Source organism: Zingiber officinale, chromosome 8A (genome assembly GCF_018446385.1).
Source record: "Zingiber officinale cultivar Zhangliang chromosome 8A, Zo_v1.1, whole genome shotgun sequence".
Taxonomy (NCBI): Eukaryota; Viridiplantae; Streptophyta; class Magnoliopsida; order Zingiberales; family Zingiberaceae; genus Zingiber; species Zingiber officinale.
Window position 1 is genome coordinate 127,301,719 of NC_056000.1, and position 24,643 is coordinate 127,326,361.

Sequence of the window (24,643 nt, forward strand, 5' to 3'; positions counted from 1 at the left end):
AAAAGGAATGTACATGTAACTAGATCAAAAATAAAATCCTAATAAAACTAAATACAGCTCCTGCTGTATTTTATAATACAATCATGCACACACAATAAAATGCCCTTGACATGTCCAAGGGTCCAATCACACACATAATAACTATAAGCCATAATAGTTGGATCCTGCATCCACAAAGTTAGCACATCCTACTATTAACCTGCCTAAATTATGTATGACATGTGCATAATTAAACTAATACCAAATACACAGAGGCAAAACCCTAGCTCTGATACCAATTGTTGGTTGCTACTCGGAAAACCTAGAGGTTCCACTGTACAAAAATTTTGTACAAAGGTCTGAACCTTTTCCTAGCTACCATGTGTTCTTTTAAATTAAATTTTGGATCGCCTGCGGAACTTAACACGTTTGATCCAAAACTTAATCTATTCGTTCTTTTAGGTTTTGACTTGGATCTCCTGCGGAACTTAACACGTTCGACCCAAATCACCTTAAGTTATTAATTCCATTAAATATTAGTTTCCATACTTGGTTCGACGTGGCGAGGCACATGGCCTTCTTGGATATGGGAGCAACCACCACCGACTAGACAAAACCTTTTATAGAAATCTAATATTTAATTTCCTAAAATAACTTTAGGTTAACCGAAAAGAACAATCAAATCACAAGGAAAAATAAAACAAAAGAACACAACTTCGAAAAACATATTCGAAATACTAGAATCGTAAGCCTCTTGTATTTGGTATTATTTCCATAAATAACTAGCATGATGCGAAAAGAAAAATTACTAGTTATACCTTCTAGAAAGACCTCTTGATCTTCTACCGTATTCCTCTTCTAACCTCGGACGTTGTGTGGGCAACGATCTTCCGAGATGAGAACCACCAAGCACCTTCTTCTTCCTTGCAAGTTTCGGCCATTAAAACTTCTCCTAGGATGAAGAGGTTCGGCCACCGCCACCATGCTCCAAGGGATGCTAGAAAAGAGGCTTCTTTTCTCTCCTTCTTCTCCTTCTTAGATCCGGCCACCAAGGCTATCTCCACCATGAGAAGATTTCGGCCACACAAAGGAGAGGAGAGGAAAGAAAGGGCCGGCCACACCCAAGGAAGAAAAGAGGGAGAAAAATAATAGAGTCGTTAGCTTTGAAGCCTCCTCTACCCCCTCTTTTATAATCCTTGATCCTGGCGAATAAGGAAAATTTAATAAAAATTTCCTTAATTCTTTTTCCATTGAAAAAGAAAAATTATTTAATTAAAAACAATTTTCTTTCTCAATTTTATTTGGCCGGCCACACCAAAGCTACAAACAAGGAGAGTTTTAATTAATTAAAACTTCCTAATTTGTCTCCAGAAATTTATAAAATTTCTCCAATAATTTAATCCCTTCATGATTGGTTTATAAAAAGGAAATTTAATAAATTAAAATCTTTCTTTTAAACATGTGGATAAAAAGAAAGTTATCTCTAAAAATTAAAATCTCTTTTAATCTACAAATAAGGAAAGATATCAAATCTTTTCTCAATCTTTTGTAGAAACTAATAAAAGAGAATTATTAATTTTTAAACTTTCTTTTAAATCATAAACATGATTAAAAAGGAAAATTTTCTTAAAATTTAAAATCTTCCTTTAATCAACAAATAAGGAAAGATTTCAAATTTTAAACTCTCTTTTAAACATGTAGATGATTTACAAATAAGGAAAGTTTTTAAAAATTAAAACCATCCTTTTAAACTACAAATAAGGAAAGAGATTAATCTCTTCTTTTAATCTTTTGTAGAAAGCTATAAAAGGAAATTTTTAATTTTTAAACTCTCTTTTAAAATCATGATATCCACATAAGAAATAATTTTAATAAAAATCCTTTTTAATATTCTAGTGGTCGGCCACCTAAGCTTGGGACCCAAGCTATGGCCGGCCACCTACATGGCTCATCCACTTGGTCTTGGCCGGCCCTAGCTTGGGTTCCAAGCTAGCTTGGCCGGCCCCATTGGATGGGTAAGAAGGTGGGTATGCGGTGGGTATAAATCTCTATATACTAGAGGCTACGATAGGGACCGAGAGGAGGAATTGGTTTTGGTCTCCCGATGAAATTAAGCATCCCGTGTTCGCCCCGAACACACAACTTAATTTCATCAATAATAATTCATTCCACTAAAGAACTATTATTGAACTACCGCACCAATCCCAAATTACATTTTGGGCTCCTTCTTATTATGAGTGTGTTAGTCTCCCTGTGTTTAAGATAACAAATGTCCACTAATTAAGTAAGTTACTGACAACTCACTTAATTAATATCTAGCTCCAAGAGTAGTATCACTCAACTTCATCGTCATGTCAGACTAAGTCCACCTGCAGGGTTTAACATGACAATCCTTATGAGCTCCTCTTGGGGACATTCTCAACCTAGATCACTAGGACACAGTTTCCTTCTATAATCAACAACACACACTATAAGTGATATCATTTCCCAATTTATCGGGCTTATTGATTCATCGAACTAAATCTCACCCATTGATAAATTAAAGAAATAAATATCAAATATATGTACTTGTTATTATATTAGGATTAAGAGCACACACTTCCATAATAACTGAGGTCTTTGTTTCTTTATAAAGTCAGTATAAAAGAAACGACCTCTAATGGTCCTACTCAATACACTCTAAGTGTACTAGTGTAATTATATAGTTAAGATAAACTAATACCTAATTACACTACGACCTTCCAATGGTTTGTTCCTTTCCATTATGGTCGTGAGCTACTGTTTATAATTTATAAGGTACTGATAACATGATCCTCTGTGTGTGACACCACACACCATGTTATCTACAATATAAATTAATTGAACAACTACATTTATCATAAATGTAAACATTTGACCAATGTGATTCTTATTTCTAGATAAATGTTTATACCAAAAGCTAGGCTTTTAGTATACACTCTAACAAGTTAATCTCAGTTTTTACCCTTAGTGACTATTTAGCTGTTTACTTGAAGTTTTAATCAGTGTATGCTATTTTAGCGTATATCCTATGGTTATGGATGATTCAGTCTATGGAGTATAACTAGGAAAGCGACTAATTAAAATGAATAGATTTTAGCTGAAAAGGAAGATTAAATATATTTACATTTTTTGATGTTATTCATTGATCGACCTATTTCTGTTATATATAGAAATGATAGTGAATATTTGAATATGGAACATGCTCTTTACATTATAGTCATTATAAGGGATTAGAGATGTTCATATTGATGTAAATAAAGATTATTTAATTTGGGTAAATAGCAAGACATGGATATCTCTAAAATAATGATTGTGTGCCACTAGGAGATTGGATGAATCCTGGATAAAGGTTATGCGCCACCAGCAAAAAGAGTTTATGTGCCATGAAAAGTGTGTCTCTAATTTATCTAGAAGAGCGACTAAGTAAAGTGTAACAACTTTGTTCGCATTTGATACGGTTGGTAATGGAGGGGCCCAAGAGGAAAGGATTAGAGGAGTCAAAAGCCAGGTGGCGGTCAAAAGTCAAGAGGAGGTGGCAGTCAATAGTCATGGCGACTTGGCGGTCGAAAAATCAAGTGGAGGGGGCAGTCAGAGTTCAGCATGGGGGGTAGCCAAGGGTCAGACAGACTTGTTGATCGTGAGAAAAGATGTAGGAGAATGAGGAGAAAGCCAGGCGGAAGCAAATTGGGATCGGCAGAGCCAGGAGGAAGCAAATTGGGATCGGCAGAGCCAGACGGAAGCAAATTGGGATCGGCAGAGCCAGGAGGAAGCAAATTGGGATCGGCAGAGCCAGGAGGAAGCAAATCGGGATCGGCAGAGCCAGGAGGAAGCAAATTGGGATCGGCAGAGCCAGGAGGAAGCAAATCGGGATCGGCAGAGCCAGGAGGAAGCAAATTGGGATCGGCAGAGCCAGGCGGAAGCAAATTGGGATCGGCAGAGCTGAGCAGAGTCAGCTCGATCTACAGGTTTGCGGTGGAGGGCCAGGAAATACAAAGCGCAGAGGCAGGTTGGAATCGGCAGAACTGAGCAGAGTCAGCTCGATCTACAGGTCTACGGTGGAGGGCCAGGAAATACAAAGCGCAGAGGCAGGTTGGAATCGGCAGAGCTGAGCAGAGTCAGCTCGATCTACAGGTCTGCGGTGGAGGGCCAGGAAATACAAAGCGCAGAGGCAGGTTGGGATCGGCAAAACTGAGCAGAGTCAGACCATCCGGCAGGTGACACTTAGAGGCTGGAACTGATAGGGAGAAGCGAAACCGGTACAGGTCACAATGGATCGGAGAAGCTAAGTAGTGCGGGTGCGGAGAATTTCTGCGGTCCTGCGAGAATAATCATTACATTCCAATAGTGCAAGCGAAGGCGGAGGTTCCTAAAACGAAAAGATGCCCTCACAACCAGTAGCAGCCTGCCAGCTGTCTCTCTCTACAAGACAAAACCTATGCGCAAAGGCGGAGGTCCCTAAACAGAAAGATGCTTCCACGACAAATGGCGATACGACAAGTGTCCGGGACTAGACGACAAAGCCCAGCGTCTAACGCTTTCTGACAAGATGGCAGGTTCTAAGAGGGACAAGGCATAAAAGGGGAGGAGACCCCTCGTACGCAGGTACGCGCACACACTCCCTCGTCACTTTCTTCCACAACTGTTTTTTCTTCTTCTCTCTGCTTTTTTCTGGGGAAAAAGGACCTGACTTGAGTGTCGGAGGGCCTGATCCGGGGACTTTTTCCCTGGATTTCGGTCTCTAACGTGAAGGGGGAGATCGTCTGAGTGTGCGCAGGGTCCTGCAGCAGCGTCAGCCACCCGTGGGAGCCGAATCACCTGCGACTTCCCGTCAACAATCGGGACACCTCGACCAGCCTCCGTCCGACTCAGCCTCCGGACGGGATCAAATTTGGCGCCGTATGTGGGAAACACAACAACCTGTTCCGGAGCGTGAAGATGGAGGACTCTGGTTGAAGTTCCAGTAGGAGGATTAACGTCACCATGACCGCGGGGGAGTACGAGCTCTTCAAGGAGGTCAGGAAGCAGGCCGCCTCTGAAAAACAAGGAACGGTTTCACGACCTCGCCTGGCGCCCGAAGCATCTAGAGAGCCAGCTCCTGCCTCCGACAGGGGCTCAAAGAGGAAGCAGCAGGAAGAACTCCCTCATACTTCATTCTGGGAGCCTCGCCGCAACTATCATCCAGCCGAACCTCGTGCGCACAGTCCAAAGAAAGAGGAGCCGCCGGCGTCGGTGGCGGAAAGCTCTCTACATCCACCTCGGGATTCCGGAAAGGGGAAAGCTATAATCCCTGCCAGAGATCTGTCTGAGGATCCGGATGACAAAGTACCCTTCTCGGCTCAGATCCTGAGGGAAAGCCTGCCCAAGGGATATCGAGCCCCGAACATTGGAGAATACGATGGGAGCAAGGACCCGGAAGAGCACCTGAGGAAGTTTAAGAACGCGGCTATCTTGTATCAATACAGTGACGCTGTCAAATGCCGAGTATTCCTACATACCCTGTCCGGGTCGGCACAAAAGTGGTTTGATGGATTGCCCCCAGAGTCCATCAATCGCTTCATGGATTTCAAAACGGCCTTCCTACGTCGTTTCGCCAGTAGTCGTAAGTATCAAAAAACCGACCACTGTCTTTTTGCTCTCAAGCAGGATTCGATTGAGCCCTTGCGGAGCTACATCAACCGGTTCAGTCAGGTGGCCAACGACGTCCCCTCCGCCACCTCAGAAATATTGATGAGCGCCTTCTCCCACGGATTGCGAGAAGGGGAATTCTTTAGGGACTTCATCAAAAACCCTGCCCGAAGCTTCGACGATATGGTGGAGAAAGCTTCTTGCTACATCAAGGTGGAAGAAGCACAGGCCGCTAGGCGGAAGGCCGAGAAGACGGTGGCTCCGGGCAACAGACCTGAAAGGAGAGCACCGCAGTCAGCTCAGCCCTTCCAGCGCGTTCAACCCAGGCTTGCCCCCCAGCCCGCTCAAGGAGTCAGGCCAGCTCCGCGAGTCGCCGCCGTACACGCGCCCAAGCCTGGCCCAAGGGGGGCACCATATTGCACATATCATCGGTCCAGGACGCACGATCTCAGTAACTGCTTCCAATTCGCCCGCGACTCCAGGCGAGCTGCGGAGCAGGGCTTGCCTCCCCCGGTGTTGGCGCCCCAAATACAGAGAATGGAGGAAGAACGGGCTGCAGCTGGGCGTGCTCGGCAGACCCGGCCCGACCTAGCCGGCCCATCTAACCAAGTTGGCCTCGGGGAAGACCGAAGGGATGCCGGCGAACTGGAGAACCGGGGCAACGTTGCTGTGCGAGAGATCGGTATGATCTCAGGAGGGCCCACTGACGGGGACTCAGGCCGAGCCCGCAAGTCGCACGTTCGGCGGTTGTATGTGGGAACCATGGGATGCAGCCACGAGCAGGCCTCCGGCCCTGTTATTAGCTTTGGACCTCAAGACCTGGAGGGCCTGGAACTTCCCCACGACGACGCCCTCATAATCAAGGCTGTTATTGCTAACAGCCGAGTGGCTCGGGTCTTTGTGGATACCGGGAGCTCGGTCAACATTTTATTCAGGGCTGCGTTTGAGGAGATGCAGATCGACGCCGCTGAGCTCCAACCTGTAACCACTTCCTTGTATGGGTTTACAGGTAATGAAGTCAAGCTCATGGGTCAGATCAAGCTGGCCATTTCCATGGGCACTGAGCCATTGGTGCGCACGCGGAGGAGCACTTTTATTGTGGTGGATTCGCCTTCCTCCTACAACGTCATCCTGGGAAGGCCAGCTCTGCATGAGTTCCGGGTTGCCGTCTCCACTTGTCATCAGAAGATCAAGTTTCCGGTCGGTGAGCAAGTCGGGGAGGTCAAGGGAGAGCAGAAGGTGTCTCGAAGCTGCTACATAGATATGGTCCGGGTGGAGGCGCGCAAGAGCCGGCGGACTCAGGATGGTGGAGTACATGCTATCTAAGAAGAGCCTCTGCCTATTGCAGAGGAGCCCATTCCTTGGGAAGAAATTCGGTTGCATGAGGACAGAGCAGAGAGCATCACCCGCATTGCTAGTGACTTACCGCTGGAGCTTAAGTCTAAGCTAATACAGTGCCTGATCCGCAATAGGGACGTTTTTGCTTGGTCACCAGAAGAGTTGCCCGGGGTCAGGCCAGAAGTAGCTGAGCACAAATTGCATATTATACCCGAGGCCAAGCCAGTCAAGCAGAAGAAGAGAAACTTCTCCGCCGACCAGAACAAGATTATCCGAGCTGAAGTGGATCAGCTCAGGAGGGCAGGACATGTGCGAGAGGTGCAATTCCCATCCTGGCTTTCCAACGTCGTGTTGGTGAAGAAGCCAAACAACAAGTGGAGGGTGTGCATAGACTTTCGTGACCTCAACAAAGCCACTCCCAAGGACTGTTATCCTCTCCCGCGTATCGATCAGGTAGTGGATTCTACTGCTGGCTGTGAGAGGATATGCATGATGGACGCTTATCAGGGATATCATCAGATACCCTTGGCCAGGGAGGACCAAGAGAAAGTCAGCTTCATAACGGCCGATGGTACCTTTTGCTATACAGTCATGCCATTTGGGCTCAGGAACGCTGGGGCTACCTACCAAAGGATGATGGACAAAGTCTTTCGGAGTCAGATCGGGCGGAACGTAGAGGTCTATGTTGATGATATCTTGATCAAGTCCCCCCTTGCGTCCAGCCTAATAAGAGATGTAGAAGAAACCTGCGGGACTCTGAGGCAATATGGGGTGAAGCTGAATCCCCTGAAGTGTCTGTTCGGGGCCAAAGGAGGAAAGTTTTTGGGCTATCTGGTGACCGAGCGAGGGATTGAAGCCAACCCAGAGAAGGTGCAAGCACTTCGGAACATGCAGATCCCTCAGAATCTGAAGGAAACGCAGAAGCTGGTCGGCAGGATAACAGCGCTGTCCCGATTCATCTCCAGATCTGCAGATAGAGCGGCGCCCTTCTTCAAAGTGCTCAGGAAAGCGGCCAAGTTTCAGTGGACGGAAGAATGCACACAGGCCTTTGAGGAGCTAAAGCAATACCTGGAGTCCTTACCATCACTGTTCAAGCCTGTCGTGGGAGAGCCCCTTTGGGTCTATTTGTCAGCTACCCCCGAGGCCGTGGGGGCCGTGCTGGTTAAGGAGCAGGATAATGTACAACGGCCAGTGTATTTTTTCAGTCATCTATTGAAGGGGGCTGAGTCTCGGTACACGGCCCTGGAAAAGTTGGTTTACGGACTTGTTCTAATGGCTCGACGTCTCCGACCGTATTTTCTGGCGCATCCCATCACTGTCCTGACAAACAGTACTATGGGTCGAGCCCTCACCAAGGTGGAGGTAGCGGGCCGGCTTATCAAATGGGTGACCGAGCTAGGGGAATATGATATACAGTATCAGCCCCGAACCGCGATCAAAGCACAGGGTCTGGCGGATTTCTTGACAGAAGTTTATCAGGCCGACTCGGAGGAAGTCTGGAAGATTTATGTAGACGGATCAGCTACCCATCGGGGAAGTGGCGTAGGCGCACTTCTAATATCCCCACAGGGAGATATTATGCAGCTGGCTGTACGACTGAATTTCAGAGCTACCAACAATGAGGCAGAGTATGAAGCTCTATTGGCAGGTTTGCAAGCAGCTCGACATGTGGGGGCAAGCAAAGTCGTAATACATTCAGATTCGCAGCTAGTAACTCAGTAGGTGACCGGACACTTCGAAGCAAACAACGAAAAGATGCAAGTTTACAAGGAAGGCTATGAGAAGATGAGGAAAGATTTCAAAGAAGTCACAGTTACCAAGATTCCCAGGGCTGAAAATGAAAGGGCAGATGAATTAGCTAAAATGGCCAGCTCTCTGACTACTTGGGTACTTGACAGACCTATAGCGCAGACCTTCCTTATAGCTCAGATCGATCTGCAAAATAATCTGGGAGAAACAATTGATTGGAGGGCGCCCATGATAAGTTTCCTTCAGCAGGGAATTATACCCACCAACCCAGAAGAGGCACGAATGCTCAGGAGACAGGCCCATTCTTATGTCATGATCGGAGATCAACTCTACAAAAGGTCTTTCTCTAGACCTCTGCTCAAGTGCTTGAATATGGGAGAAGCAGATCAGGCCTTACGAGAGATACACTTGGGGTGCTGCGGTAATCACGCAGGCAGAAGAACGCTGGCTTGGAAAGTACTGTTGGCCAGGTATTTCTGGCCTACTTTGCAGAGGGACGCGCAAAAGTTGGTGAATACTTGTCTGTCATGCCAAAGGTACCAGAATCTGACGCACCAACCTACAGAGCTGCTGAGAACTTCTATAGTGTCTTGCCCGTTTGACCAGTGGGGTATGGATATCGTGGGTTCTTTCCCGATGGCTACGGGGCAAAGGCGTTTCTTGCTGGTAGCAGTAGATTACTTCTCCAAGTGGGTGGAAGCGGAAGCTCTGGCTAAGATCACTGAAGATGCGGTGATCCAGTTCTTATGGAAGAATATCTTTTGCAGATTCGACTTGCCTCACAAACTGGTGTCAGACAATGGTAGGCAATTTCAAGGGCGCAAGATACAAGATTGGTCCAAGGGGTTTGACATAACTCAGGCCTTCACTTCGGTGGCGCATCCGCAAAGCAATGGTCAGACAGAGGTAGTCAACCGAGAAATAGTGCGGGGGCTTAAAGTCAAGCTGGATCATACGGGAGGCAGTTGGGTGGACGAGCTACCAAGCATCTTATGGGTCTATCGTACAACACCCCGAGAAAGTACAGGTCTGACACCTTTCCATTTAGTGTATGGCAATGAAGCAGTGGTACCTCTGGAGGTCGGGATACCATCTGTGAGAAGAATGATGTATGATGAAGGGAACGCAGAGCGACGGCTGACTGAGCTAGATTTTATCAGCGAAACCCGTGAACAAACAGCGGTCAGGTTGGAAGCCTATAGACAGAGAATGAGGCAGAATTATAATAGAAGGGTGAACCCCCGATTCTTCGGAGAAGGAGATCTCATTTGGAAGCAGATAAAGCCCTTAGGGGAAGTGACGAAGTTGGCTCCTCAATGGGACGGACCATACAAAGTTATCAAGAAATTGGCATCGGGAGCCTATTATTTGCAGGACGCTCAAGGAAGGAAGCTGGATCGACCTTGGAGTGCTAACTACCTACAACCCGATCGAGTTTGAGGGGGCTGGCTCTGTGGACGTAGGCCGGACCAGGCGAAGGGCGTGGAGACAATAGGAGAGTCAAGTGAAAACTCGAAAAAAGACATGTGTACATGTAACAATTTCCCAGTTTAAGTGGCTAGTACAGATCATTTGAAAGGAGCAAAAATTTCATCCGGAAAGCCTTGAATGATTTGGTCGTGATTCAAGAAGTCTGCCGGGGGGATAGAGCTCAAGAAGCCCTGTGCATGCAGTTGCCTGATAACTCCAGCCGCCGTATATGGCACGATCGTAGCAAAGCGTGCCCCAGCCTGGGATAGAAATTCGGGAGAAGTTAGATACGACATTCGGCTTCGCAGGCAACGAACCTCCTCTCCTTCTTGATAGACGGTTAAGGCGGTGGATACTCCAGTTAACGCCGCTCGGGATTGTGACAGTTCTGCCTTCAGAGCCCTCAGTTCAGCTGTTTGAGTCTCCAACTGTGCCGCTTGGACCTCCAGGTTATTGTTCTTGTCCTGCAGAAGAGTATTCTTGGATTGTATTTCCTGAGCTTGGTGGGCTAGTTGCTGCTGAAACCCCGCCTTAGAGGCAGCTCTTTCCTCTTTTACAACCCGGAGCTCATCTCTCACCTGTATCAAGGACTATTTCTGACGGTTAGTCTGAATGGTTAAGGCCTGAATCTCCGCTCGCAAAGCATAGCTGGCTTGGGCGGGATCGTTCAATTACAACTCTAATTCGGAGACTCTCTCTTGGAGTTCCTTGCTTTCATGATGAAGGGTGTGAAAAGATTGGTTCAGCACTAGGGATTCTGCATGAGTCTGGAGGAAAGATATAACCCTCAGTTAAGGTCAACCACTACCCAGTATAAGGTGAAGAGTACTTACTTTAGCCCAGGACTTCGAGAACCTGTCCATCTGGGCTAATGGAGGTGCGTCACCCATTTGATCCATACTCTCTGCCCACAAACTGCCGAGGCAGCCTTTCATCATCAAAAGGCTTGTGGGGGCGTCATGCCGCCGAGCTAGAGCAGCTTCAGAAGAGATGGTGGTCTTGTAACGATGGCGGGCGGAGAAGGAAGGTTGAGAAGGGCCGGCGTCAACACCAGGAGGAGCAGAAGGTGGCTCGGGAACGGACTCAGTGGGCACAGGGTTTTGATGATCGCCGGGGCTGTCTCCCTCTGCAGCAGTAGGAGCAGAGCGGAACGCAGCTGGTCGCCCCCTGTAGGGGTTGGGAGAGGCTACCAGATAAGGGAAACAGAAGTAAAGAGGGAAGTAAGGTCAGAGCCAGTCAGGACAGTAGCAAAGAGCAGTGTGGCCATATAAAAAACAGAACCAAGCGTTAATGAAGTTAAACCTGGTCTTCGGCGCCGCCTGTGAAGCAAGGGCTGGTTGTCAGAGTCAGAATCATCAGAGCGAGGCTGACCCTGTGAAGAGGTCGCCGCACTCCTGTCTGTGGCGCCTCGGCCGGATGAGCTCGGACCTGCGCGATGAAGGGCCGCGCGACCGCGTCCGGACGCCCGCGAGGCTCCTCGGAAGGCGCTTCTGGCCAGGAGAGTAGCTTGGCCCCGACCCCGACCTCGGCTCGAGGCGGCAGGGGAAGGAGAAACGGCTTGTGAGGCAGGGTTGGGAGCAGGCTGAGTCGCTGCCCCGACTGAGGCAGACCTAAGGTGAGGGAGTAGCCTCCTGCCCAAGATTGCCCGACTGCGCCGCATTATCTCCCGGTCATCGAGGGGCAGAGGCAGAACCTCCGACGCACGATACAAAACTTCAGCTGAAGGCGCCAACACGAGAAGTCACTATCACAGGGAAAGTGATCAAAAAGGAGGCACTCAACACGAACTTACCCAAGGAGCGCGGTGTGTCAGAAGTACAGCGACTTAGCCTGAAGAAAGAAAGTAGCTCTTCAGATAGTAGTCTCGTCAGATTCAAGCGCCACTCCTCCATTCGATCAGCAGCCGTGGCATAGGGGAGGTCCATGTGGAATTCGTCCAGCGCTGGAGTCAGAGGCAGTTCAGGTTGCCAGTGCATGGGCCATTCTGTTTCCTCCGGAAATCGGAGAAAAAAGAACTTTTTCTTCCAGTTAGCGCTGGGAGAAGGAAGAGAAGAAAAGAAAGCAGTTTGGCTGCGGGCTTGGAAATCAAAGAAACCATCGGCACACCGAACGAGAGTGAAGAAGCAATGAAAAAGGGGAGCTGACCAGGAAACCTCACAAACTTCACAGAGTACTACAAAGCCACATAAAATCTTTATGGAGTTGGGGGTTAGCTGACCTAAGGGAATCTTAAAGTAGCGGCACACTCCAGACAAAAAAGGATGCGGGGGTAGACGAAGGCCAGATACGAATTGCTCAGTAAAGAAAGTACAAGACCCTGGCGGGGGATCGAAGTACAAGTTAACGCCGGTAGGGATGATGGGGCGAAAGCTAGTAGGGATTTCGTAAGTGTACCGTAGGTCATCCCAGTCTAACTCAGCGAAAGTTGAAGCGCCTGGGAAATGCTCCGCCAGCAAGGATGCCCAAGAAGGAGAAGCCATTGTAAGGAAGATTATAGCAGGAGGCAGGAGGAACTGATGAAAAGAGGGGGGCTTGGAGGAAAAAGAAGAAGCGCGGCGCAACTTCAGAAATGATCAGTCGGCGGCGGCGGCGACGCTTGAGTGCTCCGCGGTGGCGGTGAACCATACGGAATGGGAAAAGACAAGAAGATACTTATAGGTATTGCGGAGGAAGGATATTTTCGTAAGTCCGCAACGGACGGTGGATGTAGGGGCGGAGGCAGGCAAGGAGCGCTCTGTGATGAGCCTCGAAAATATAACCAGAGGTCATTATGGGAAAGGCGAGAGCTCGAAGCACGAAGCGTCCCCTGAAGGAGTCGCTCCAACCAAGACAAAAGTATACGCAAGAGCCAGCAGGGAGACAGGTAGTGCAGGTCAGCAGGCTTCAGGGACATGCGAGGCAAGAGTTAGCCCGGGCCGGGCTAGGTATCAAGGCAACTATCGGAGGAAGAGCTACGTGGCCGAACAAAGCAAGCAAAATGAGCAAAGGCAAGCAGGTTAGCATAGATCTACTAAAACCACGGACGACCTACTAAGGCAAGAAACAAGTTAAGGATGCATGAAGGGGAAACGAGACAATTATCCAGAGTTCAATACAACCATACGATCAAATACAATCATGAAAGGTTCAGCATCAACACCCAAAAGGTGAACGTTACAACACACCACTCATCATACTACATCCGGGGGGGAAGGCACTGAGTCAACGGAAGTCGAAGGAAGGAGCCCGGGGTCGGCTAGCGCTATATCGGAAGAAGCAGGATCAGCGAGCTCATCAGAGGCGGCAACGGAAGGGGCCTGGGCAGAGATATCCCCGAGAGCTGGATCGGCCACAGGTGGAGGAGCCTCCAAGAGGAACAGTCCCTCATCCGCTTCAAAAGAAGGGAAGGTGTCCTGAGGCAATTCCCTGGTCAGGCGAGCTGTGTCCAGGAACGTGGCGGGAGGTGCCGAGCGTAGGAAGCCCTGCTCAAAGGCTTGTCTGACCCCACCAGTGGCCCCGTGGCAGAGTAGCATGATCATCCAGCGTCCCAGCTTATGGAGGAAGAAAGAAGAACGGACGTAGGCCAGCCTGTAGGCCTTCAGCCGCTCTGATTCGCCAGCTTGGTACGCCTCCAAACTGTTCCGGTTCTCTTCAGCTTCAGCGCGTGCCACGGTTAAATCACTCTGGCCTTGAGACACCGTTTCCTGGGCCTTCAAGAGATCCGCTTGCAAGGATTGGAGAGTGGCTTGGCACGCTTCCCACTGAGTCTGCATGGTTGTTTCTCAGGCAGCGGCAGCACAAGCTAGGGCTTGGGCGTCGGCCAGCCTCATCTGCAAGAGCTCCTGACCCTGCCGTAAAAGCGTCAACTCCTCTGATTAAGAGAGCAGCTCTGCCTCTTTGTCCTTCAGCTCAGAGACTGTCGCTTGACGACGATCCACTTCAGAGGCCAGGGAAGACTCACTTGTCTTCAAAGCCGCCTCCAACTGTTGAAGTTTATCAAAGGCAACATGGGAGATGGTCCGAGCAGAGGCCGCCGACTCCCCGATGGCACGCAAATAGGCATCCAGGCTTCCCAGAGAAGGCTCAGGAGGAGCGGAGGAAGCCGCAGGGTGCTCAAGTTCTTGAAGACGTGCCTTGAGCACCGCGTTCTCTCGCTGAAGCTCGGTTGCTCGCTGCACGGCGCTCAGACTCGCGGAGCAAGTCTGCAAGTGGCCGGAAGAAGAGAAGGGGGGTTACAGAAATACACGGGTATAAGAAAAAAGAAGATAAAGGGCTTACCGCGACCAGGGAACGAGCAATCTGATCGAATTCCCCCAAAGGAGAACCGCTCTCCCAGAACTGCTGGCTGGCTGATTGCCAGGAGATGGCCAGGTCCCCAAAGAATTATACCCTACCGAAGATAGGCGACGAATCAGCAGCAGGCGTGTAGGCCGGATCGGTCTCCGAAGGGAGCCTCCAGAGAGCTTCAAAGGCTGGGTCTGCAGAAGGCGGGTTTAAAGTCGGCATGGCCGAGCTCAAAGACGGCATGGCCGAACTCACAGGAACGAAAAGAGGAGAGGCGGAGGGAGTCAATGAGTCCGGGAGCTGGTCGCCAGAGGACGAAGGTGGGGCAGGCAACATACTCTGGATTGGCGCCGAAGCAGTCAGGTCCAACGGTGGGTCTGCCACCTCCGGATCAGGGGCCTTCTCCTGGACCAAGCTTGTCTCTTGGACTGAGCTCGTATCCGAGGACCTGGTGGGAGAAGAAATGCTCACCACCTGCTGGCGGCGAGGAGGTGGAGGAGAAGTTGCGGGGGCTGGGACTGTTCTCTTGCCCTTGCGCGTAAGGCGCAGCTTCATAGTTGGCGGGAGAGAAGACACTGGCTCTGCGGGCGATGACTCGGCCGCGGGTTGATCAGCGATACGGCGCAGGGCTGAGTCTGCAAGGCTGAGGGCTGGTGGCTCAATAAGCATCAGGTCATCCTCTGCCTCAGAAGTCCGAGGTTCCGAAAGTTGTAGGCCGGCGGCGACGGCGGGACCAGAAGGTAGTCCTTGAGTCAGCTCTTCGTTCAGAGCTTGCAGAACGGCCACCGCAGGTGTCTCTTTGCTAGCAAAGGAACGGAGGATGGCGGCCGCTACAAAAAGAAGAAGAAAAAGCACCTCAGTTAGCGAAGAGCAGGGTACAAAAAATGTCAACTTACCAAAAGGAGCTCCAATTTCTGTCGGGATAGGGCTAAGACCAAAAGCGTGCAGAATGCCCTCCAGCATCAGCACGGACAAGCGAACGACAACGCCGCTCAGCTTGCCTGAGGCGGTGTAGCAGGCGGAATCGTGAGCATATGAAGGAAGGTCAGTAGCAAGGATAGGCCGCCATTGGGAAGGCCTAGCTAAGGGGGCAGGGGGCTTAAGGAAGAAAAAGCGAGATCTCCAACCTTTATTGGAAGAAGGTAAGTCGTCAAAAAACTTAAGGCCCGGCTTGGCCTGAACATTGAATATCCCTGCCTCAGCTCGCCGGAAAGAATAGAAGTGATGGAATAGTCTAGCGGTCAAGGGAATTTGATAGATGCGGCACAAGATGATGGTTCCACAGACCGCTCGGAATACATTGGGGGCAAACTGAGAGATACCAATCCCACAATACTGACTCAACTCAGAGAGAAAAGGATGTAGAGGGAAGCGAAGGCCGCCTAAGACCTGATCCTTAAAGACAGTAATAAACCCTGCGGGGGGAGAAGAAGGGTGTTCGTCTGTCGTGGGGAGGCGAAGCTCATATGTGGCGTCTAGCCCCAAGTTGGATTGCAGTGAAGACAGGTCGTGATGGTCCAAATCAGAGATGTAATGTGAATACCAGAGAGGGTCCTTATCATCCATGGCTGTGAGGAGCAAACAGGTGAGGGGGATGAAGGCAAGAAGGGTCACAGGTCAGGCGTAAGCAGAAAGACGGGGAGCTGCGCTGCTAGAAACGGCCGCGAACGAAGAGAGGAGGATGGCGAAGCGTCGGGGTAAGGAAAGCGGACTGCCTTTAGGGTTTATAAAGCCCCTTCATTCCTAGGAAACATCGAGAGTCAAGCCGTATATCTTTTTGGAGCGACGTGCCTCAATGCCGTCGGATGGGAAATAAGCGCCGAAGGATGCAAAAGGGAGTCAGATGCTGGCTTCAGGGGGCGTGCGCGGTAAAAACGCTGGACAGGTGTCATCGCGAGAAGGAACGCATTAAGGGTCGACAAGGCAAGGTAATCATGAAGGGGCGTGACCTCAAGAAAGAAGCATTCTTCGTGAAAGGCTCAAGGCGAGGCGGGAAGTTTCATGAAGCTGCAGAAGTCAAACAATTCAAAAGGGTCGTAGGTAAGACGGGACAGTAGAAGCGATTGCCAGACCAGAAAAGTAGCAAGCAGGACTGCGGGGACATTCCTCGACCGAGCAAGCAGCTCTGCGTAAGTAGCCCTGATCCGAGCAATTGACCAGGAGCGTCATGAGAACTGCGGAATCATCATATGATGCAAGGGCGTTGTGGCCCAAGGGTGGAGTAAGGTTTTTACGCTCCCTCTTCCATTCTTAATTCTATACTGTGCGTAATGCAATTACAGGAAGAAACGCGACACAAATGGGGACGCCCAAAGCTAGCAATAGAGACAAGATTAACTAAAGCAATGAGGCCGGCGTAGGCGACACGGATGGAGACGAAGAAGAGTGACTCATCTAGGCCTTTGCCGTTTGGGGGTTATTACTGGTCTCGGACCAGCGCCATCGCCACCAGTCTCGGACCGGAGTACCATTACTGGTCTCGGACCAGCGCCATCGCCACCGGTCTCGGACCGGAGTATCATTACTAGTCTCGGACCAGCGCCATCTCCACCGGTCTCGGACCGGAGTATCCAGACTCTCGCCTCAGTGCGAATTATAAGTGAGCTCTGCTCTCACGCCCAACGACCTTTTAGGTCAGCTCCCATGCGAGAATTATAAGTGAGCCCCGTGCTCACGCCCAACGACCTTTTAGGTCGGTAGTCCCAGACTCTCGCCTCAGTGCGAGTTATAAGTGAGCTCTGCTCTCACGCCCAACGACCTTTCAGGTCGGCTCCCATGCGAGAATTATAAGTGAGCCCCGTGCTCACGCCCAACGACCTTTTAGGTCGGTAGTCCCAGACTCTCGCCTCAGTGCGAGTTATAAGTGAGCTCTGCTCTCACGCCCAACGACCTTTTAGGTCGGCTCCCATGCGAGAATTATAAGTGAGCCCCGTGCTCACGCCCAACGACCTTTTAGGTCGGTAGTCCCAGACTCTCGCCTCAGTGCGAGTTATAAGTGAGCTCTGCTCTCACGCCAACGACCTTTTAGGTCGGCTCCCATGCGAGAATTATAAGTGAGCCCCGTGCTCACGCCCAACGACCTTTTAGGTCGGTAGTCCCAAACTCTCGCCTCAGTGCGAGTTATAAGTGAGCTCTTCTCTCACGCCCAACGACCTTTTAGGTCGGCTCCCATGCGAGAATTATAAGTGAGCCCCGTGCTCACACCCAACGACCTTTTAGGTCGGTAGTCCCAGACTCTCGCCTCAGTGCGAGTTATAAGTGAGCTCTGCTCTCACGCCCAACGACATTTTAGGTCGGCTCCCATGCGAGAAACAAAAGTGAGCTCTGTCCTCACGCCCAACGACCTTTCAGGTCGGCCCCCTGCGGGGATCAGAAATCAACTCCTCTGCAAAAATCATAAGCGAGTTCGGTGCCTATGCCTAACTACCTTTCTGAGAGATGTGCCTCACCTTGAGCAGAGCGTTTTCCATAATCAGGTCAGTTACATCTGGCTTTACTTTACGCGAATTTCAAATATGCAGCAAATACGCAGGGCAAAGGATGCGGAACGTCATCTACCCTACTCCTAGAACGTCAGCATTAACTACGAAATCAGGTTTCGCGCGTTCATTACAGTTTTAAGTCTTAAGCACTATGTCGGTTTTATTATCCAAAATTCATACATGAAAAGGAATCATGAAGCAATTTTTGACTCTTACATACGGACCAGTTCCTAAAAAATACTTGCTAGATGAAAATTGAGCAGGAGAGACCATGTCGAAAGGAGACAGATGTACAAACACTGCAGCACAGTCCAACAAAAAGGTGATACAGCCAAGGCCACAAGCAGGAACGCCGTATGACAAAGGAGCCACTGAGATAACTATTCCCCAGGCTAGCTTTGACTCGTGGAAGGAATTGGCCCTGGGGAATGAGCACTCCCGCGTGAAGACCTGTCGGGAGAGTCAGGGGCGTTCACAGCTCGAGCCAGCTCCGCGCGTAAAGATCTGATGACCGCTTGCTGCTGAGTGATGGTGCGTTGCTTATCCTCGAGGCCCGCACGGAGGAGGGAGAGCTCCTTTTCATGCTCTCGACGCAACTGTTCCTGGAGACCAAGTTGACGCTGCAGGCTAGCCTGGCACTGCTCCTTCCTCGTCTTCTCCACATCCACGCAGTACTTTGCAAGGCGATACTGGTCTTCCGTGGAACGCAGAGCAGCTACATGGCGATCTCGATCCTGAGACACGCAGTTTAGCTCGCGCTCTCTCGAGACAAGTAGCGTGGTGAGTTCGTTTACTAGCGTTTGGGAGGGTGGTTGGTCAACTTCCTGAGAAGAGGGAGGAGAATGCATTGTGTGGAGAAGCGGTTGGCGGAACGCGGGCAAGACAGCGTAAAAAAGAAGGGATAGCATGGAGAAGCAACCTTAAGGCTCCTTATAAAGAGGAGTAGCAGCTAAGTCAAAGCAACTGCGTGGGCGTGGCGCCCCAAGCGACTGGCGACGCAATAAATGAGGCACGGCACCCCAAGTGACGCGACACAAAAGTGGACGCCTGAGGCAGGGCGCGCAGAGATATGCTGAGGTCATAGAGATACGCTGAGGTAGATAACCAGAGATACGCTGAGATCATAGGGATATGCCGAGGTCACAGAAATGTGCGGAGGTCTAGTCAGTCAGACTGTCGTCCTCCTTCGACTAGACTTGAGGGGGAGGCTTGTGATATGGTTGGTAATGGAGGGGCCCAAGAGGAAAGGATTAGAGGAGTCAAAAGCCAGGTGGCGGTCAAAAGTCAAGAGGAGGTGGCAGTCAATAGTCATGGCGACTTGGCGGTCGAAAAATCAGGTGGAGGGGGCAGTCAGAGTTCAGCATGGGGGGTAGCCAAGGGTCAAACAGACTTGTTGATCGTGAGAAAAGATGTAGGAGAATGAGGAGAAAGTCAGGCGGAAGCAAATTGGGATCGGCAGAGCCAGGAGGAAGCAAATTGGGATCGGCAGAGCCAGGAGGAAGCAAATTGGGATCGGCAGAGCCAGACGGAAGCAAATCGGGATCGGCAGAGCCAGGAGGAAGCAAATTGGGATCGGCAGAGCCAGGAGGAAGCAAATCGGGATCGGCAGAGCCAGGAGGAAGCAAATCGGGATCGGCAGAGCCAGGCGGAAGCAAATTGGGATCGGCAGAGCCAGGAGGAAGCAAATTGGAATCGGCAGAGCCAGGAGGAAGCAAATCGGGATCGGCAGAGCCAGGAGGAAGCAAATTGGGATTGGCAGAGTCAGGCGGAAGCAAATTGGGATCGGCAGAGCTGAGCAGAGTCAGCTCGATCTATAGGTTTGCGGTGGAGGGCCAGGAAATACAAAGCGCAGAGGCAGGTTGGAATCGGCAGAACTGAGCAGAGTCAGCTCGATCTACAGGTCTACGGTGGAGGGCCAGGAAATACAAAGCGCATAGGCAGGTTGGAATCGGCAGAGCTGAGCAGAGTCAGCTCGATCTACAGGTCTGCGGTGGAGGGCCAGGAAATACAAAGCGCAGAGGCAGGTTGGGATCGACAAAACTGAGCAGAGTCAGACCATCCAGCAGGTGACACTTAGAGGCTGGAACTGATAGGGAGAAGCGAAATCGGTACAGGTCACAATGGATCGGAGAAGCTAAGTAGTGCGGGTGCGGAGAATTTCAGCGGTCCTGTGAGAATAATCATTACATTCCAATAGTGCAAGCGAAGGCGGAGGTTCCTGAAACGAAAAGATGCCCTCACAACCAGTAGCAGCCTGCCAGCTGTCTCTCGCTACAAGACAAAACCTATGCGCAAAGGCGGAGGTCCCTAAACACAAAGATGCTTCCACGACAAATGGCGATACGACAAGTGTCCGGGACTAGACGACAAAGCCCAGCGTCTAACGCTTTCTGACAGGATGGCAGGTTCTAAGAGGGACAAGGCATAAAAGGGGAGGAGACCCCTCGTACGCAAGTACGCGCACACACTCCCTCGTCACTTTCTTCCACAACTGTTTTTTCTTCTTCTCTCTGCTTTTTTCTGGGGAAAAAGGACCTGACTTGAGCGTCGGAGGGCCTGATCCGGGGACTTTTTCCCTGGGTTTCGGTCTCTAACGTGAAGGGGGAGATCGTCTGAGTGTGCGCAGGGTCCTGCAGCAGCGTCAGCCACCCGTGGGAGCCGAATCACCTGCGACTTCCCGTCAACAATCGGGACACCTCGACCAGCCTCCGTCCGACTCAGCCTCCGGACGGGATCAGCATTGATCACTAAAAGAATGACTATGTAAAGTGTAACAATCTTCATAGCAACTATCGCTTAGTGTGCTTGCTATCGCATGAACCATTTTCTCTAAGCATGGATTGGATATTCTAATATGGTCTTTGTAACCAAACTCTCAAATAGTCTATATGACTTATTAGGTCTTTGTGACTAACTGGTCTTAGTGACTTACCTGAATGAACTAGTCTTAGTGACTTACCTTGGACGAGTGGGAGATGTAGGAAATGGGAATGTGGGAACGTGTCCATGTTCCCCACTACTCTTAATGGAAAAAGTCCATTATACCCCTGGGTTATTTCTCTTTATAAGGGGTGCGTTCAAGGATCATTCAACGATGGTGGAGAAAGAGACAACGAGAGAGGAAAAAGAACATCTGAGACGGTAAAATTTGATTCATGAAATTACGGAGAGCTTTTCGATTTTATGATCATTCTTCCACCAATAAATCTTGTCACCGCCGATTATATATCTAGGGGAGATTATTGTAAATATTTAATTATTTTATACAATTAATATATAATTCCTTTATCTTTGGCGTGTGCATCTTTCAAACAAAAAAAAAAAACAAGTACAACTTCTCATGCAAGCTTCCTCTCATTTAATTAAGTTTTTTTTTCCTTTTCTTTTTTATCACGGGCGGTTCACCTTTTCACAAAATAAGTCATATTTTGATTAAATATTGAAAATCAATTAAATTTTACTTAAAAATTAAAATATATTAAAAAAAATAAATTTCACTTAAAATTTAAATATATCTAAAAATATAAAATTATTGAACTTATGTCAAGATGGACAAAAGATATAAATAAAAAGTAGAAAAATTATAAAATATAATGATACTAAAAAAAAATCATGGAAGCCCGATTTTACTTTGATTTTATATCAAAATGATACTTCACCTTCATTCTATTTCTGGCATGTACATTTATTCAAATATCCTCCAGTACTATTTTATATTATTTAATACTATTATCTTCAGTCTATATTTTGTAATTATTATAATAATTATAGCAACTATATTATCATAGCTACTACCACTACAATAATTATTTATAATTATAACAGATATAAAATCATATCTTCTACCACATGAACTAACTAATTGTATCATAAGCCAATAGTGTACTGGAGGGTATTGTGTCACTTAAAATGGAATTGATGGGGGGTGAGGCACCCCAATTTATTTTTTTTATCAAAGGGTGCCCCCTATCCTTTTCATGATTTAAAAAAATAAAGGAACGTATTACGTTGGGATAAAGATAAAGCTCTTACGAGTTAAGATGTTAATTTAATTAAAATAATTTTAATTAAATTTACATATTTTTAATAAATTAATAAAAATATTTTAATGTAGCCGTGTTTTTTATATTAAATTTATATACACACATGAAAGAGCTTCTAGAATATAGGATTGATTTTCACACTGCTTATCATCGGGAAAGACAATAACATCGTTCATATCAACTAGTCTAGTTCATGCTGTTTACTATAAACTTATCTCAGCTTACTCTTACGGATGTAATGTAGTGGTAAAATATTAAAAAGAAATAAGAAGATCAAAATTTGAAAGAGACGAATATTTTAAAAGTCGACCTCTAAATATACATAAACTGTTATTCTTTAGAGAAATCCAAATGAAAAAGTAATTTACCTTTGAGATTAGTAGATTATAATAAAAGTAACTTACCTCAACTCTTGTGACAACACGCCGATTAACTTCAAGGACAACAGATTACATATCAATTTACCACCCGAATATTAACTCCTATTTGAATATTTTTTTCCTCGAGTAAAAAAAATTATTGAACTAGTGGAAACTGACATCTAGAACATTTAAATTATTTTAGTAATTAATTATATATATCCTTCATTCAACGATCAATCTATTATTTTTCTTTTTAAAGGAAGATAACTAAATGAGTAAGAAAATTAAATCAACTTTCTATTTTGACAAATTATGGGAATTTTTATTTTAAGTAAGAAAATATTTAGAGGTTGCCAAACATTTCTATTTTAATGCCATTTTATTCAGCTATATTAAATAGTTTAATTGGTAGAGAATAAAAAAAATGCTATTTTTATTTATATTGTCAAAAGAAAATTGATTTTTTTTAATTTATTAAAACAACATTCCACTCATAATTTTTTGATGATAAAAGAGCGATATTTTGATATTAATTAAACCTTAGGGAGTATGTTGATAATTCTTTGTTGTTTCCATCGCCGGCGAAGTGGATAAGTTAAGAAGGGCAGCCAACGAGAACTGGAGGAGGAGAGAGAGAGCAGCAGCGATGGAAGGGATAAGCCACCGAACGCTGCCGGTGAACGGCATCAACATGCACATCGCCGAGAAGGGCGAGGGCCCCGTCGTCATCCTCATCCACGGCTTCCCCGAGCTCTGGTACTCCTGGCGCCACCAGATCCTCTCCCTCGCCGCCCGCGGCTATCACGCCGTCGCCCCCGACCTCCGCGGCTACGGCGACAGCGAGGCCCCTCCTTCCACCGCCTCCTACTCCATCCTCCACATCGTCGGCGACATCGTCGCGCTCATCGACGCCGTCTCCGAGGACCAAGTGATTATTCCCCTTGAAAAAAAAAAAAAAATCTTCCCGATCCCTAAAGCACCGATTGATACACGATGCTGACGCCTGTTGTTCGGTCACGCGCAGGTGTTCGTAGTGGGGCACGATTGGGGCGCGATCGTCGCCTGGTGGCTCTGCGTGTTGCGCCCCGACAAGGTGAAGGCCCTGGTGAACCTCAGTGTGCCCTACAACCCACGCAATCCCAAACTGAAAACGGTGGATGGGATCAGAGCTATTTTTGGAGAGGACCACTACATCTGCCGATTCCAGGTAACTCTGTAATGTGATCAAAAGTTCAACTCTATCAAAAGTTCGGTTAAATCGATGGAAGTAAATTTTACAATTTAATTTGATTTATTCAGAATTTTAATATATATGCAATAAACAAGCACATTGTCAGAATGATGTTCTTCATCTTATGTTCTTGTGATTGTTTGGGGGTGCAGTCCTTGCATCTAAATTGTATGAAGCCATTGTTTTTTTATCACTGTGCAGTCAAATTACCCTATGTTTTGTTAGGAACAAGGAGCAATAGAAGCTGAATTCGAGCAGATTGGTACTGCCACACTGTTTAAAAAGGTCTTGACTTACCGCACTCCGGCGGCCTGGATCATACCAAAGGAGATAGGATTTGCAAATTCCATCGAGGCTCCGGCCGGCTTGCCTTCGTGGCTCACCGAAGAAGACATAGACTACTTCGCTAGTAAATTTGAGAAGTCAGGTTTTACTGGAGGATTGAACTACTATCGGTGCATGAACTTGTAAGTTTCTTTAGAAGTTTACTGAACAGTGCTTGTTTAAGTTACTTGTTTGAGTTGCTAAATTGTTTCAGATTTGCATGTGAAACACCTAATTATGAAGCAATGGAACTATTTTGATATTTTTCTACCTGTATCAAAATGCAGGAGCTGGGAATTGACAGCGCCTTGGACTGGGGTCCAAGTAAAAGTTCCAACCAAGTTTATTATAGGGGATCTTGACCTAACTTACCATACCCCAGGAGCCCAAGACTACATACACAAAGGTGTTTTCAAGAAGTTGGTCCCGTTGCTCGAAGATGTTGTCGTGATGGAAGGCGTCGGTCACTTCATCAACCAGGAGAAGCCTCATGAGATCTCTGACCTCATATACGACTTCATTCAGAAGTTTTAATGATAGAACATTCACTTTCTCCGATATTGAATAAGAACATATTGGCATATGTGTGCAATAATGATATTAGCAGTTTATGAACAAATAGCATATGTTCCATGAAGATTTTGGGCCTACTCTAGCATGTATTTGGTAGTAAATCATGTATTGAGGTAAAATAGAATTTCATCCTGAATTATCTGTCATTCCGAGCACTAGAAGGCAATCACAAAGGGAATAAGC

At 47.8% G+C, this 24,643-nt stretch overlaps 1 protein-coding gene across 1 annotated transcript; it reads left to right on the top strand.

Moving 5' to 3' along the window:
* Nucleotides 1-22,883: 22,883 nt before the first annotated feature.
* On the top strand, nucleotides 22,884-24,606 carry LOC122010186 (epoxide hydrolase A-like). Its single transcript, XM_042566626.1, has 4 exons — nucleotides 22,884-23,260; nucleotides 23,357-23,539; nucleotides 23,789-24,030; nucleotides 24,175-24,606. Exons 1-4 carry the CDS (start codon nucleotides 22,979-22,981, stop codon nucleotides 24,419-24,421), a joined length of 954 nt encoding a protein of 317 aa, XP_042422560.1. The 5' UTR covers nucleotides 22,884-22,978; the 3' UTR covers nucleotides 24,422-24,606.
* Nucleotides 24,607-24,643: the final 37 nt, after the last annotated feature.